The sequence below is a fragment of the Oryctolagus cuniculus genome, chromosome 3 (genome assembly GCF_051225735.1).
Source record: "Oryctolagus cuniculus isolate XC-2025 breed Fujian yellow rabbit chromosome 3, ASM5122573v1, whole genome shotgun sequence".
In the NCBI taxonomy this organism is placed as follows: domain Eukaryota; kingdom Metazoa; phylum Chordata; class Mammalia; order Lagomorpha; family Leporidae; genus Oryctolagus; species Oryctolagus cuniculus.
In genome coordinates, this window is record NC_142869.1 from 58461941 (window position 1) to 58476934 (window position 14994).

Consider the following 14994-nt stretch of genomic DNA (forward strand, 5'->3'; position numbering starts at 1 on the left):
ATCTTGGGTGTCAGATGCTATTCTCAGGAAATAGTAAGGGAGGGATTAGAATTGTTGCCTGCTATTAGGAGGTAGCTGCTAGAGCAAAGACAGCAGATGGCTTTTGTAATAAAAAGAGAAAGATATGTAACATTTCTGTGTACTAACGTTTAGTCACATATGCATAGCTGTAATGGGGACCACAGGGAAGTTTAGTTGTGTGAAGATGTGCCTGTCTAACTATGTGTGTGTGTGTATGTGTGTGCATACACACATTCTTTGTGAAAAAGCAAACCTGGACATAGATAATGGTCCATGTTGTCTGCCACAAAGATATATTAATTTTCTCCAGTGTACTGTTCTGACCCCACTTCCAACTGGGGTACTGCAATACAAGTGTGATGCAAACCACCCAGAGTTAGCATCAACTCCTACGAGGTAGAGTCTCAGACTTCCACATGATTAGTTCTGCTTCAGTTGTCAGTCACCAGTAGGGCCACAGGACACCAGGACTTCCAACTCACCAGTTACGAAGTCAGGATTTCCTATGAGCCTTCGTAGGTCTTGTAACTTGCTGAAAGTCCTCTTGGAATTCAGGAGGGTCCTACAGTTACAACAACAGTTTCATTAGAAAGGATAAGGTGGTATAACAGCCAAATGAAGAGATGCTTAGGGAAAATGTGGGAGGGTCCTGGTGAGCCAGCCAGGGATGGGCCAGGCTGAAACCAGAAATATGGAGCTGAATTTTGGTCTCCCACATGGGTGGCAGGGAACCAACAACTACTCTGCTACTTTTCCCAGCCATTAAAAGGTAGCTGGATAAAAACCTGAGCAGCTGGTACAGGAGGCCAGTGCCCATATGGGATGCCTGTATTGTAGGCAGGGGCTTTACCTGCTACACCACAATGCTGGCCCCCAGAACAACTATAATTAAAAGGCTGACAATATTAGGTGTTACCAAGAATATGGAACATCATATATTGAAAGTAGACATATCATACATAGATGGGGGCCATATAAATCTTTACAAACACCATGGAAAACTACTGCATAGCAGCTTCTAAAGTTCATATTCCTGTGATCTACCACTTCTTCCCAAAGGTATATCAACCAGATAAAGTACTGTTCATGCCCGTGAGATGTCTTATAAAGGTGATCATCACAGTATTGCTTATAGTATCCCTATAATAGGAACACTCCAAGTATCCACCAAAAGATAGAATGGATAAAATCATGAAATAGTCATACAATAGAGTATCATGCAACAATAAAAATTAGACTAATAACACTCACACAAACAACAATCCCCAAAACATAGTTTTATTCCATTTATATGAAGTTAAAAAACTTGCAAAGTTAATTTATGTTGATATAAACCAGAGCAGTGGGTGCCTATAGTGGGTGGACCTCTTTGTCATTTTTGGTGCCTGGTAAACTGACTCACATATCTGACTAGCAGAAATTAAAAACACATACAATATGAAAGGTTAAGTCTTGGGAAAGGTACAACATCATTCTACTTGGAATATTTCTGTTGTCTACATTTTCTGATTATGTTGCAAAGAGTAAGGAGGTGTAAGGGTTTTCTTTTGTTTTTAAGAGTGGGTGATAACAAGATTTTGTATAACCCCAAAGTGTTTACAAATAGGTAGTCTTTGCTTGAATGCCCTTCTGGCTGCAAAACAGCCAAAGAAGAGAAAAGCAAGGATATTTATATGGACTATTCTAAAATCAAACTATCTCGGTTAGTATTGCTTCATCTCTCCCAAAATGAAAATCTCAGATCATCACAAATTGATTTAGGACTTCAGCTTTGAGTGATAGAATTTTGTACTGAAATACCATTTTTCAGTTTCTGGAATTTAATGAGGGAATGATTTTCAAATGCCCTTCAGAGGTGTATTTAGTAAAACAGAATATGGAGTTAAAAGTCAAAGCAATCAAGTTTGAACTGACATCGAATGTTTTTGAAGCAAAGCAAGTTTATCAATGGGAGACTTGCATTAAAATATGGTATTGACTCCAACAGGTAAAATGTTTTCTTGAATTCAGCTGAATTAATCTCAGAGCACTCTTGCTTCTGAAACTTCTTGTTACATGCATTGTTCAGAATGCATTTAATATAAGCTATTAAAATGGATCTGTGTATCTGTGCAGATTTCTATAAACTGGCAGAACTGCAGTGGTTTTACATATGATTTCTCTGTTTATCATTACATAGCCATCTGTGAAACTTATCAATTTGTCAAACTTACTGTAATGATAGATACTTTCTTCCTATGCATCTAGCTTGAGTAGTTGGAATTTTTCATCTCAGTAAAAACAGCATTTTTATACAGCACTTTGTAAATAAATTCCTTCATTCCTTCAAAATATACCAAGAACTTAAATCCTGCATCTTATAAACCACTGGCCTCTACTAGAGGTTATGAAGCAAATCAAAGCAGGTCTGAAGAATTCATCAGGGCCCTCAGTTGTAGTATAAAGGTGAACATTTAATGGTTCTTGCTAGAGAAAATATTTTATGTATGTTGTTCAAATAGAAACTAAACAGTGTGAAGTGGAGCCGCAATTGGACTCTGCTTCAAAAAACCTAAGGGTAACTTCTAGCTTTTATCTTCCAGAAGTGGTGGGCATGAATCTTCACATTCTTACGTGTACACGTTCTGCCTCTTTCCCAGGCTAGTGGTGAAGAACAAGATGACAGAATGAACGCAAGAGGGCTTGGCACACTCTCAGCCATGACACATAGTGAAGAATGGGTGGCATTTGATAACCTTCACAGTCTGTTTTAAGCTTTATATTTTTCTAAGACAAACCATCAGATACTCATTGATTGAAAGATTTCATAGTTAAAGTTGAGCTGTAAATTATCTAGGTACAATTTTGGAAACACATTCTCAATACAATTACAGGGATTAAAAGTAGTCAATTAAGTATTTCTTTTTCTGCAGAATATAGCACCAGATTTTCAATTCCTTCAACAGGTTTGGAACAAAAGTAGAGATAGGATACAAATTTCAAAAAAATCAAAACAGACTGAGTAGATTTTTAGAAATTTCAAGAATAAGAAAAGTGATGTGTATATCAATTAATATTTCATAAATATGCAAATGGTTTGGGGATATTTGACTTCTAAATCAATGTATTTTTAGCTTGTCTACCAAGCTCATTTTATTCAAGTATTTCTGGAGGGCAAACCAGTATAAACTATGCTATTTGTATCATTCTTAAAAATTCCATCATTACCCCAATCTTTGGTACAACTATTTTAAGTTCACACTCTAAAGCCACGAGAATTACATACAGAATTTGCAGTCCTGAGAAATGTATATTTATGACTGAGTGAGCAGCTGAGGGTAAAGTAAAAGCAAATTTCCATCGCTAACACATTTTCAAAATAATCATGAGATATTCGTGATTGATGCCCTCTGTAACTCTGTACTGTCGTAGGTAGATTTGGAAGAAACTTCATTTCTACTATGACTGACATTAAAGGTCTGAGATGGAGGTTCCAGCACTCTCCAGAAAATATAATTAAAGGAAGACAGTTTTGGGGAGGAGGTTTGATAAATAATTATTTGAAAGGCAAATGAAGACAGATAGATCATGCATGCACTGATTCACTTTCCCAAATATCTACAACAGCTGGAGCTGGACCAGCTGAAAATCAGTGAGCCTGGAACTCATTCCAGGTCTACTCTGTGGGTGATAGAGACCCAGGTACTTGAACCATCACTGCTGTCTCCCAGGGTATAGCAGGGACCTAGATGCAGCACTGGAGCAGGGACTGAATTCCAGGCATTCCAATATGGGATGGGCATGAACCAAGCAGTGCTTTAGTCACTGCACTGAACACCTGCCTCAAATTTTTCGTTCTTAGTCTTTTCTCCAACATACATTAAGTTGACAATGTTAATATATTTTTAAAATTAAATTTTAAAACTAGATGCTCCTCTTAAAATTTGTTCTTATTTTATATTGTGAACTTAACATAATTTTCCTTCTAATAGCTTTGCCACCCATAAAAATATTTGAGCAAAAACGTACATTAGTTTATAAATGTTAGCCAAGGTAATAATTGCAAATACAAGTTATTTTGAAATGTCAAAATGGCAATTTTTCCCTAAAATGTATACAATATTCAATGTTGCTAGAAATAGTACAAAGTGTGTCATTTCAAAAATCAATTTTATTTCTACTGGTAATAAAAATGTTTTTAGAATATTCTCAGCCAAGAATCTGGCATAAAAAGTCATAGATATCACTTTCAAAATTGTATAATATTAAAAACTGCAGCTATGAGCCAGGGTAATAACTTAAAATGTAAACATCAGAGCTTCTAGTTTAAAAGACATAAAAGTATTGTAAACATCGACTGCATAGAGACTTGTAATGGTGTATAAATCATTTATAATACTCACAAAAATACAATTATAACATATCATAAATTTTACCAAAGGTAAATGTGTTAGTTGCTTTAATTGTCAAACATTTAAATAGTTCTGTGGCTTTGTTACAGTTTAGACGGTTTTTTTTTTTTTTAAGGAATGAAGGTAGGTAATCTGATTACATAAATAGAATGTACAAAGAAGCCTAAACTAGTGTTATTTTCCCTCATTCCCCTCTTTCAATTGCCCATAGAAATAGTGGTCCCTGAGATTCTGCCCTCAGCCTCACCGTGGCCTCTACGCCTGTGGTCAGGGGCTTCCTGAATGTTTGTTGTTAATGTTTCTGGGCGTAAAACAGGTTTCAATGCAAGAGGGTTCAAGATTTCTACACTTCTCTCCTTCATTTCTTTAAAAATGATAGAAAATGCTTCAGTTTCAGGGCGGGGGGGGGGGGAGGAGTACTGGTAAGCCATGGGATTAGACGCCTTGTTGATTTGATAGTTCCAATGGCTGTCAGAGCATTTTACAGTTAGAAAAGCACAAAAACAGTTCAAGTGCCTTTGTTGTGGCCTTCAAAGGAAGCTCAGCAAACTGCAAGGGGACTGCTAAGACAGGAGTGAGCTGCCAGGCAGAGTGTTCCCATTCTGATGGGGCCACTTTCCCTAGCTCGTGGAACACAGAGCTGAGATCCAGGAATAACATTTTTCACTGGCACTAACTGATTAACTGCTGCAACCACTTGAGTATATCAATTTAAATGCCAGGACATGTGTATGTAAAGTTATTGATTCTTTAAGTGTCTTTTTGGCCTCCTGAAGGCATTAGCCTCAAGGAAACTACAACTTCCAAAAACTATAAATTGAGTGTCCCACAATGCACCTTGCTTTGAGCAGCGATTTCATCTTGATGGACAATGTATATTCTCTATCCAGGGATGGAGTTGGAGTATCATAAAGTTGATCACATTTGGCTTCAGAGATCCCAGCTGGCTTCTTATCTTCCCCCTCTCCCTCAGTAGTATTGCCTCTTTGTTGGGTTTTTAATTCTTCCATAGTCCAGCCCGAAGCCACCCTACTAATCTTGCATTCATGGCCTTTATTCATGCTGAAGAATAACATTTTGAAATATTTATAAATAAATTGAATAATTAATGGACTTCAGCATTCAAATATGCCTTAGGTGAAGAATTTTAGTATTCTAATTTAATTGTGGGGCACAGGAGGGGAAATATTAATCTCTCACTTCATCTATAGGAAGGTCAAGCTGCCTGTATCTATCAAATACCCAAGTCCTAGCTGAAAATGTTGTCATCTAGAAATGTCCAGCAGTCTAAAATTTAGACTCTTGGAAGTTAAATCATAGCAATGGCCTTTTCAGTCCTAGATTATCATTGTTAGCTCTACTAAATACATACATAATATAATAAATTTGTGTTCAAGATATAGCAGAACCTTTACCAATGAAACCGGTTAAATGCAGTTTACCTACATTTAATAAACAATAGGATATAAAATTCACTTGTATCTGCACATATCAAATGAGGATCTACAATATTACATTGCTCATGAAGTCTTTCAGTAGCCTTATTTCTACTTTTAAAATAATGGCACCAATAGGCTCTTACTCATTCAAGGAGAAGCCCAAGAATCATCTTTAAGTCACTCTAACCATCCTTCATGCTACTGAAAATTCATCTTCAAAGGTAGAATCTCCACCACATCAATTCCTTCCTGCATGAAAGAAGAGGTAGAAATACCAATGCCTCTTTATTACATGCTAAATTGAAAACTAATTCTTATTCCTGTGGTTTAAAACCATACAAGATATTCATTTGCCATCATCAATACCTTCATTTGCCTAATGACATTACTGCTATTATGAATTATCATTTTTATTAGCTAAATTTAATGACTTTATAAACGTTAGGCATTATCCTTAGACTTCACAAAAATTATCTGGGTAAGTTTAGAAAAATCCTACTAGGTATATAATATTGTATCTTATTTCTAAAATGATCACAAACTTAGATAACAGATGAGGAAAATTTCTTTCAGTAAAGGCTGTGACATGTCTGAAGTAACAGATAATCCATGAATAGCAGTAATCAATTATCCTCTGACTCCATCACAAGTAGTACTTAGAATTCCCTTCCACACATTCCTTAAGCTGGATCTGAATTTCAGTTACAAGTAGAATTGTTGTTATTCTCTATGAGAGATTAGGGGAGTTGCTTGCAGAGCTCACTGGAATTGTTATCTTCTCTAAGTCATGAAATGGTAAAATGTTCCTGTTTGTGGTTACTTTACCTACTTCTTTTGTGACCATATTTAGAGTTTTACCAAACAATTCTGGTTTCAAAACTTTTTTCCTATAATCCTCATAATCAGATGCCCAGCACATGGGGAATACATCAGAGACCATTCTCAAAGGCATGTGTTGAAATCATGTTATACAGATCAAGCTAAAATTGTTTCAGAGGAAACTGAGTAGAAGGCAAGTTTGAACTCCTTAAATAGATGTGGAGGGCTATGCAAGACTGGGCTACGGCATGAGGGTTTATAGCCAGTAAACCACATGAAAATAGAGTCAGATTCCTTCAAATGGCCAAACACATTCAAGGGAGCAAGAACAAGGAATTCTCTTCCCTTTCTCTCCTAAGCACATTCCCATGAATGCAAGGGAAAGAATAAATGTTTCACAAACCTTGTAATAATAAGTATTTGCCAAGAGCAGACACCTTTATCTTAGGAGATGAAAATCTAATTGCTTCTCGTGTTAAATCTGAACACAAATGCAATTATTTGACATATATGCTCAATCTACTGTAGATATTTATATAATAGTAAAAAGTCATTGACATTTTAATATCTCTAAGAATCTATTAGAATAAAATTATGCACACAGAATGTAGTGTTGAAGGTATGCTGTTATTTGTTGTAGGTTATTTAATAAAACTTGATTAATGACTAGTAAGATGTTTCAAAGTGTTCATATACTTTCCATTTCATAAAACAGCCTAATCTTGAAATCTCAATACTGAAGTCATGCTTGTGTTTTTGGCATTTTTAAAAAGCAGCAGAAAACTCCATGAGCTGGATTTTTAATTAAATGCCAGTACACTGAGATGACTATATTATGTTGCCTTAAAATTTCAAAAGGCAAAGTTTTGCTTTTTTACAATCAAGGGATTGTAATAGTGGAGTAACAGCTCCAGGTTTTGAGAATGTTCCCCTTGCAAGATGTCTGCCAAAAGAGGCCATCTGAGCACAGTTATAAAATTTTTGTTTTATATATTTTGAAAAAGTGACAGTTATGAACAAAAGGAAAGATGTGACTTTTTAAAGGCTTTGTATCCAGTCTGCTCATGACCTTGGTTTTGCCTACCCCAATGTGAACGAACCCACCTTTCTTTTCCACAGGGAGATAAAGAAGCGGAATTAGGGCTTCCATTTTCCCCACTCTGTGATCGGAAGTCAACCATGGTGGCCCAGTCACAAATAGGTAACATTGCAATGGTCGTGGAAAGGGGAAAGGTTCTTATCAGTTTACCAATGTATTCACCATGCTGCTCAAACTCTGCCATGAAAACCTCATTCCACGTTCATGATAGATTTGATCTTTAGACTGATCAATATGATGCTGAATGATAGGAATAAATGAAGCATTTTCAGAATATGCATTCAATGAAGTTGAATTAGTAAATATAAATTTTTATTCTTGTTGTTATCTTTTCACAAGAGGACTTTCTTCCCCTGTAAGAGAATATTTTTTGTTGCTGATTATTTTCTGTGATTTACTCCTTTCAGGGGTGGAGAAGGTCTAGCCAACAGGCAGTATAAGGCCTGCAAAAATCATTTGTTCTGACCCTGTCAAAGCAACTCCAGGCAGGACTTGAAATTCATGTAGCAGGAAAATTTGTAAATTGATAATTTTGTATGATACATGAGTGATGTTATAAATATTAAAATGGCCATTGGCAGAAAAAAAGCTTCCCTACTCCTGCATAGGATAATTCAATAAAAATATGAATGTACCTGTTCTGTTATCACTAACTCATATTCTTTTGGAAAAAATTCTCATGAATAGATAAGCTAACAGGAAATTTGCAAAATGATATTGCTTCCAACCATGTTCAATATCATCTGTATTTGTCTAGGTGTTTCAAGTCCAACCCATTATTAGAAAACATTACTGCAATGCTGGGTGATCCAAATATTTGTCACAGTCATTACTGAGTCAGCATCTTTATTACTGAACTCTATAAGCAATAAGTAGAAGGATCACCACCCTTCCCTCTCCAGTTTGTCCCAGCAACACCTACCACAACGCTGCGGGGTGCTGAGCCACAGAGAGGCTGCTCTCTGGGCCTTTCCCCTTTCTATTCAAGTTCCAACAACTGTTTTTCTAGCCATTGTAACACAAGTGCTTATCACTGTTCAGTAAGTGGGAATGTGGCAGGCTAAGGACCTCATTTGGCCAGCTGAGAAGGCAAGAGTACTCAGGGCTTGCTGCTATATTATAAAGGCATACAATATTGCCAAGTTAAAAGAGGCAATGTCATTTGACAACCTACATATTCCAGGCACTAAAAATCATACAGAACTTTAAATAGCGCCTATGTGGCCAATTAATATTGCCTTGTGTTGATGGCATCAATTAAAATATAAAACTGTTGAAGTTTTTTTGAGTTAAAAATGTGCCTTAATGTATACTAGGAGTAATCCAGTTTCTTGAAATGTGAATTACTTGTATCTGAGCATCCAATAGGTGTTCTTCAAATGTGGCTATCTCCCAGGGCACTATCACTTCAAACCTCTCCCTCCACTTACTCTATTTAGGTGGTGGTCCATTGCTACCACTCAACAAGCACTTGATTTCAAGCAGCAAACCTCACCTGGGACCTTGGGGTGTGGGAGGATACACAGAGCTTAGAAGAGGTCATCTCCTTGTCTTCCTAAACACCGAGTGGTCCCAAAGGACAATGCCTCTTTTCGATCTCGAGGAGTGCTTCAATGGAAAAGTCTTGATTCAATCCTGACATCTCAATGGGATTGACATCTCAAGTGGGATTGATGCTGTCTTCCTGAGATGTTCTCTTCATTGATTTGATAGAACATACCCGCAGGCTGCAAACTAACACTTTACATCCACAGACTAGTAAACAGAAATTTGAAATATTAACATGCTGGCAGAAAGCTCAGACTAATACAGTAAAGGAAAAAAATGTGCTAGCTTTCCTACAGCCTGAGGGGGAAAAAAAAAACAATTTTTGGAACTTTGGTATTATTGCATGTTGGTCAATAATAAAATTTAACAAGTGAAAGATTTTTGGAAGAGGTAATATTCTCCTCATTAATAGAAAATATCTTCACTATCATTAGATCCGAATGTACTATTAGTTTATGAGGTTCTCAAGGGAAGATTCAAAATCAGAAAGCTTAAGTTGTGTCACTTCTACCACTTGAGAAATTTTATATGGCAGTGGAACTTTAAAGATCACATTATTGAATAAAACTAATATCAAAAAGGGAAGGGGTGCCAGAGACCCATCATTGTTACTGATTTTAGAATTCTAGAATTATACCATGGATTAATTTATTAATTTTTGCTTCTGTAGGTTTCATCGATTTCATAGTAGAGCCAACATTTTCTCTTCTGACGGACTCAACAGAGAAAATTGTTATTCCTCTTATAGAGGAAGCCTCTAAAGCCGAGACTTCTAACTATGGGGCAAGCAGGTATTACCATCGTTTTTCGTCTCTGATGAGTGGAGGGAATTTTTCTTGATAATTATCCTAGTTTCTCACAGCTAGGCAGGGAATGCTTACAAGAATTGTTAGGTAGTATTGCCACCTAGTGGCTTTATGTTATACAACATCTGCCTGTGGCCAAACTACTAAAAAAATGGGAAGTACTCAGGAGTGCAGTGAGGAGTGTCCCTAGCCCTTTCCATGCCATGAGGGAGGGAAGAGAGGTGAGCAGCTGCCATCAGCTGAACACCAGGGCTGTGCACCTGCTATCCAGAGTCAAGTCATTTTTGTAAAGTTCTCAGACTTTGTTCCCTCATGCCATCTCCTGACCTTGTGATCTTTTGGTTTCTGTGGTTGTGACTGCCAGTTCAACCACCATTGCGGGCTTACACGCTGCTGATGCACTGAGACGATCAAATACAAAAGGCTTTGTGAGCGATGGAAGTTACTCCCCCGACTACTCCCTCTCAGCTGTGGACCTGAAGAGCTTCAAAAACAACCTGGTGGACATCATCCAGCAGAACAAAGAGCGGTGGAAAGAGTTAGCTGCACAAGGTACAGTTCTCTTAATGTTTCCTTGAATAGCTTCGATTCAGGCAAGCTCTTGGTGCTATTTTTGGAATATAACCCCACTTTGGTCAATCGTGGGAAAGCTGGCTTTTGTTAGATAAAAGGCAATTCTCCCTGTTAATGCCATAGGCTGTAGGAGTGTGTGTGTGTGTGTGTGTGGAAGCAAACTGGGTATGAGAGATGGCACAAAACGGTAATTAAACTTCATGGTACAATAACTTTGTGTTTATGTAGAGGTACTTTTAAGCCTGTGCTTCAGGTTTCTTAAGTGGCTTTTCAATTCTGAACTAAGAAAGTAATACTTAGCAGCAGATTTATTTTTTTTTTACCCTTTGATCAACTTACTTCTTTAAGAATCTCTCTCGGCTGACTCGGTGGCTCACTAGGCTAATTCTCCACCTGGGGCAGCAGCACCCCAGGTTCTAGTCCCAGTTGGGGCACCGGTTCTGTCCCGGTTGCTCCTCTTCCAGTCCAGCTCTCTGCTGTGGCCCGGGAAGGTAATGGAGGATGGCCCAAGTGCTTGGGCCCTGCACCCACATGGGAGACCAGGAGAAGCTCCTGGCTCCTGGTTTCGGATCGGTGCAGTGCGCCGACCACAGCGGCCATTTGGGGAGTGAACCAATGGAAAAGGAAGACCTTTCTGTCTCTTTCTCTCACTGTCTAACTCTGCCTGTCAAAAAAAAAAAAATCTCTCATGAATTAGAAAATTCATTTGTAGTCAGCCTAAGAAACCAAATGAGAAACTTAACTATAATTGTTTCTGACATACTTGCTGGTGTGAATTAATTGGTCCCTCTCTGGTTTGGGAAGTCAGTATCAGAATAGTTGTTATCTTTCAAACTCCCAGATCTGGCCTTTCCACTGTCACACTCCCTTCCTAGAACCCTGCCTCCCTGGTGCACCACACCCCTGCACAGTGGCCTCCTGGAAGTTTATGACACCCAAGTGCCTTTGCAATTATTGTTTCTTCAGCCAGGAATTCTTCTTGGGCTCTTTGCAACTCTGTTTCTTGGCTATTGAGTCTCATGTTTTTAAAATTTTTAACTCAAAAATCATAACCCCTCACATGGGTTTTATTATTCCCATTTTACAGATAAGGAAATTGAGGTAGAGGAAAGTTATGCGACTCTCCCAACATCAGTCCTTCTCTCCAAATTGTGTCCTAAAATCCCATGCTTTGAGCCCACAGAGGCCCTCCTTGGTGACTAAATGTAGTTAGGTCTCGGTCCCCTTTTTCCATCTGAGAGCCCAGTTTAGTCATTTCAAAGCTGGTATCAAACAACATTTATTTTATTATTTTGTTTATTTTACATGGAAGTCTAATGATCACAATAGTCACATGATCTACTTTGTTTTCTAGTGTATCTCCCACTCCTAGCATAGTGCTATGTAATAGAAACTCATTAATTAGGTTTCAATAATTTGTTTAATTGAGGAATTAGTCTCATATTGTATCATGTTATGCCTTAATCTCTAACTAAAAAAATAAAACTGCTGAACTAATACCTCCATCTGCCTCTGTAAGTCACATTTTCCCACATGTAAGACTGAGTTGAAAAGAAATTGCTTCCCATGCAGTGGTCACGCTATACAGACATTACAAGGGCCACTTCATGAGTGTGTAACCTGTGCAGTCACAAAGGCCCCATGCTTAGAATGGTCCTGTGTGGCTAAATATAATCATCTTGCAATCCCCAATAGCTTTTGTGCAAGGGTCTTCATTTTCATCTTGTATTGCCCCTGTAATTATGTTGCCAGCACTAGCCATTACAGAACATCTTTACAATAGTATATAATTATTCAATAAATTATTTCACAATACCAGATTCGAAGGATAGTACTAAATATTGCCAAATTCATCCAACTAGAACTTCAAGTAATCAAAATTACCCCTCTATAAGAACAAATTATAGGGATGGTGCCGTGGCTCACTTGGTTACTCTGCCTGTGACACTGGAATCCCATATGAGTGCCGGGTTCTAGTCCCGGTTGCTCCTCTTCCAGTCCAGCTCTCTGCTGTGGCCCAGGAAGGCAGTGGAGGATGGCCCAAGAGCTTGGGCCCTGCACCCGCATGGGAGACCAGGAGGAAGCACCTGGCTCCTGGCTTCAAATTGGTGCAGCGCCAGCCATAGCGGCCACTTGGGGGGTGAACCAATGGAAGGAAGATCTTTTTCTGTCTCTCTCACTGTCTGTAACTCTGTCAAATAAATAAAAAATTATTAAAGAAAGAACAAATTATACTCAAGATGTTGACCCTAGAGTACCAAAAGATAAAAATCACTAGGCTATAAGTTCTTTGAGCACAGAAATATCTTGCCATTATTTTCTTAGTTAGCAAGTCCCTTACACTGTAGGTGCTTTAGAATTGTTTATGGTAGGAGTTTTTAATCCTTACTCATTTTTAAAGATTTGAAAGTCAGTTTCAGAGAGAGAGAGAGAGAGAGAGAGAGAGAGAGAGACATATCTTCCATCTACCGATTCACTCCCCAGAAGGCCACAGTGGCCCGCACTGGGCCTGGCTGAAGTCAGGAGCTTCTTCCAGGTCTCCCACATGCGTGGCAGGGGCCCAAACACTTACATCTTCAGTTGATTTTCCTAGGCCACCAGCAAGGAGCTGGCTCTCAAGTGGAGCAGCCAGGAAATGAACCGGGGCCCATATGGCCTGCATGGGATGTCGACATCGCAGATAGCAGTTTTACCTGCTGCATCACAATGCTGGCCCCCATTTTTAAAAAACAAGACAAAACAAAACCAAAGAAAACACACTATTCATTTATTGGGAGTTGGGGGAAGAGAGAGAGAGGGAGAGAGACTCACTTCCAGCCACTAGTTCTTTCCCCCAAATGCTCACATCTAGGACTGGGCTAGGGCCAAAGCTGGAAACTGAGAAGTTAAGCCAGAACTTCCCCCTGGATGGCAGGGACTGAACTACTTGAGTGATCACTACTGTCTCCTACCATCTGCACAGGCCTGAAGCTGGAGTCAGGAGCCAGAAATAAGAACCAAGTCCAGGTACTCTGATGTGAGACAGTGTCTTAAAATTTTTATTTAGCAAACACATTTAGCTTTAAGATTTATTTACTTATTTGAGAGGCAGAGTTACAGAGAGAGGGAGAGACAAAGCTGTATCATCAGTGTGCTGGTTCCATCCACTGGTTCACTTCACAAATGGCCACAATGGCTGGAGCTGGGCCAATCCAAAGCCAGGAGCCGGGAGCTTCTTCCAGGTCTCCCATGTGGGTGCAGGAGCCCAAACCCTTGGGCCATCCTCTGCTGCTTTCCCAGGCCATAGCAGAGAGCTGGATTGGAAGTGGAGCAGCCGGGACTCAAACCGGTGCCCATGTGGGAGAGGGAGGCTTAACCTACTATGCCACAGTGCTGACCCCACTGAATAAATTATTAAATGAATGATTTAACTGATGCTTAAACTCCACTTTGAATGTATTACTTATTTAGAAGGGGAAATATATTTTCAGCAGGGAAGAAAGAGGGGAGGGAAATGATTTCTGATATCCCTCCTATGAGTCAGACATTATCCCATTTCTTCCTACCCCTCAAAGTGGAAACTACTGTACTTATTTTATGAATATGGAAGCTGAGGATCACACCACTCCAAAGCATGGGAATCAAAGCTGTCCAATTTTGTAACCAAAGTTTTGGCCTTCAACTCTGCTACCTCTTCTCATATTGGCCTTTCAAGAGATTGGAGTGAAAATAAAATAGGAGATTTAAAAAAATTGGGAAAAGTTAAAGTATTTATCTAGTGATAAAAATCCAGAGACTCTAATAGGCCAAACTATACTGTCCTTTACGAAGGTTTTAACATAAATACCCGCTCAACAGTCTTTAAAATAATGAACCCCAAACATCAGCCCACCACCTGGACTCTTTGTTGTAAACCTGGAGGGAAATTTGTTGTCAGAAATGGATTAAGGATTACAATTTCTTCCTTTCTAACAAATGTTCTGGCACTATGCTCTGTTGAATATTTTGTTGAGAACAGATAGTACAATTTTGATACGTAAAATGTTCTCATTTTTCATTGCTGGAATTGAGAAATAATTCAGATGTTCAATGAGGAAATGTCTAACACAGGTTTGAACATAGGCATTTTGACTTTGGTTAAATTGAAATCATAGTATACACTGATAAACCCCAGTGGGTGCTTGCATATAGTATAACATTTTGAGTAAACAAATAATGCCTAATTTCTTTGCATTCTTGGGTTTATATTTTCAGTGCAATGATAAACTAGGCAAACTTAGGAGAAATACATAAAGCTAAAGACTAAATATATCCAAAGC

General features: G+C 38.5%; 1 protein-coding gene across 7 annotated transcripts in view; it reads left to right on the plus strand.

Moving 5' to 3' along the window:
- The window catches only part of PDE1A (phosphodiesterase 1A), a 371956-nt gene that overhangs the window by 321393 nt on the left and 35569 nt on the right, over positions 1 to 14994 (plus strand). For all 7 annotated transcript variants that reach the window (XM_051849383.3, XM_051849382.3, XM_008258812.5 and 4 more), the window contains 3 exons: positions 7790 to 7871; positions 9988 to 10108; positions 10488 to 10675. In XM_051849383.3, the coding sequence (XP_051705343.2) occupies positions 7790 to 7871; positions 9988 to 10108; positions 10488 to 10675 (391 nt within the window). The remainder of the gene's footprint in view (positions 1 to 7789; positions 7872 to 9987; positions 10109 to 10487; positions 10676 to 14994) is intronic.